Source organism: Buceros rhinoceros, unplaced genomic scaffold, assembly GCF_000710305.1.
Source record: "Buceros rhinoceros silvestris isolate BGI_N320 unplaced genomic scaffold, ASM71030v1 scaffold34384, whole genome shotgun sequence".
Lineage (NCBI taxonomy): Eukaryota > Metazoa > Chordata > Aves > Bucerotiformes > Bucerotidae > Buceros > Buceros rhinoceros.
This window is the reverse complement of record NW_010410588.1, coordinates 1,560-3,848: the sequence shown is the minus strand read 5'-3', so window position 1 is coordinate 3,848 and position 2,289 is coordinate 1,560. Positions and strand designations below refer to the sequence as shown.

The window sequence follows — 2,289 nt, the reverse complement described above, 5'->3', positions numbered from 1 at the left end:
CGCCTGCACAACCCCAACGGGACAGAAACGGCTCCTCAGGGACAGCCTCAACCTCCCCGCGAGCAGCTGGAGGCTGGTTCCTCTCGTCCTGTCGCTTGTTGCTGGGGAGCAGAGACCGACCCCCGCTGGCTGCAGCCTCCTGTCAGGGAGCTGTCGAGATCATCGACTCCAACCATAAATCTGAATTTGTTAATGCCACAGAGACTGCAGTTAGAAGTAGGGGTGTGGTCAAGTACTCTGGGACGCTTTTATGGTGCCAGTTTTAAAACTTTTCACTTGACACCATGGATTAAATGCTGGCGCTATGAGAACCAAGTTGAGAACAATCCTGATCAAAAAAGAGTCTGAAAAATCAGGTTCTGTGCAGCGAAACGTGAGGGCTGTGTTTAACTGGGATGGGTATTTTGGGTGGTACAACCTTGCCAGGCTCCTCTGGACTGCTGGCTCACAGCTGCAGGTCCTGCATGGCTGGGAGCAGCCCCTTTGTGAACGCGACACTTGTCCTTGCAGGGCATCCAGCGGAAACGTCCGTCTGAGGTCCAGAGTGCCCTGCTGAGGCGTCACCTCCTGGAGCTCACCCAGAGCTTCATCATTCCGCTGGTGAGTTGAGCAGAGACGTGTCAGAGCGGTGTGAAGGTGAGGGGAGGTGAACGGGAGATGCCTGAGTGACAAGCTCGCACTTGCCCTCTTTTATTCGCCCGTGCCTCGGCAGCTGTAACAGGTTCGGGTTCAGGATGCGGCGCTCAGGAGAGAGGTGTTACTCCGTGGAGAGGAACTAGATGTCTCCTGAATGCCGTTTCGGTAATTAGCGTGGAATCTGCGGGCTGGGTGTTCAGCACGCCGCGTCAGGAGGCAGAATGTCGTCTCCTGCAGGGCGGGAATAAGCGTTCCTGTTCCTTGATGCTAATGCTGGCGCTTCGCTCGCACCAGCAGGTAGTCAGGGCAGCTCTGCAGGGAGGCGACGGTGGCCCACAGCGTTCCTCCTCCCCTCTAACGCAGGAATCAAACCCACCCCCAGTGTGAAACGCTCCCTTCTGCTTGGGAGGCTTTGCTGTAGAGCTGAAGAGGCCTGTCCAGGTGGTGATCACCACCCTCTGGCAGCAACTGGTAAATGCTTTCTGCCAAGGCCTTCCCTGTCCCGTCCCACCAGAAGGCTGCTGGTGCTTTTTCAGCGACCGTCTGGTTGGCCAAGTCTGGCTCCTCCAGAGCCAGGTGTTCTTTCCTACATCATCTCGGGAGGTGGTGCCTGGGAGGAGAGAGCATCTTCTCAGGTCCTCGTCCCTCCTGCCACTCCCTCCCTCCAGACCTTTTCTCACACAGCACACTTGGTTCTTGTGACCCAGCCCCTGGTGAGAAACGAGCTGCAACACTCAGCCTCATGTTAAATTAAGAGAAAAACCAGAGCAAGGAGGAGGCTGTTGAGGCCTACGGTGGGTTGGAGAAGACCATCAAACTCGGTGACCACACAGGAGGCTCCTCAGTGATTGTAACTTTTATTCCTGATCTCTTTTGGTTTTCCCTTCTCCTCAGGAGCACTATATTGCGAGCCTGATGCCACTGCAGAGGGCCATCACTCCGTGGAAGGTACGCTCGACGTCCCGGTTGCTGCTGCTCTCCTTGGGTGCGGGGCTGGGCGTAGCTGCGCCATGTGCTGCTCACGATCTCTGAGACTCCCCTGAAGGAGGAGGTTATTAGGCCTTTAAAAGATGAGAAGTGGAGGCAAACGGAGGGACAGCCGCCTCCTGGTTTGCAGTAAGCGCAGTGGCTGCCAGTCCAGTGTGAATTCTACTCGCAGGGCTGGTTGAGCCATTTCCTTCTCACCGTAGCTGGGTCTGCTCTGTGCAGCCTCTTCCCTCGGAAGAGTCAACCTCATGTTCCCCCGCTTTCCTCTGGGTGCAGTGTAACACGGTCTTTCTGCGCTGCAGAACCCTCCCCAGATCCGTCCTTTCCGCCAGGAGGACTTCATGAAGACCCTGGAGCACGCCGGCCCCCAGCTCACCTGTGTGCTTAAGGGAGACTGGTTAGGCCTCTACAGGTGAGAGCGCGGTGCTGACTGGAGTCACACCATTACCGGCGGGGCTTGGCAGGTGGCAGTGCCAGTGGGACACAGCAGGACGGGCTTCCTGCAGCGGGGAGTTGGAGAGCGTGCAGGAGAGTTCATCCGTCCTTTTCCAAAGGACCATTAGTGATTAAGGGGGCAGAGAAGACACTGGTCGCGCTGTGAGCAGGACAAGTCCAGCAGTCGGTACCAGCGGGAGGGGATGGGAGCGCGGAGGCAGTTGTCCTGCC

At 57.2% G+C, this 2,289-nt stretch overlaps 1 protein-coding gene across 1 annotated transcript in view; it reads left to right on the top strand.

The window, feature by feature from the left end:
* Positions 1-2,289, top strand: part of DENND6B (DENN/MADD domain containing 6B) — a gene marked incomplete at both ends in the record, with an annotated part of 10,401 nt that overhangs the window by 6,638 nt on the left and 1,474 nt on the right. Inside the window, 3 exons of the mRNA XM_010135697.1 lie at positions 511-600; positions 1,531-1,584; positions 1,926-2,035. Of these exons, the coding sequence (XP_010133999.1) occupies positions 511-600; positions 1,531-1,584; positions 1,926-2,035 (254 nt within the window). The remainder of the gene's footprint in view (positions 1-510; positions 601-1,530; positions 1,585-1,925; positions 2,036-2,289) is intronic.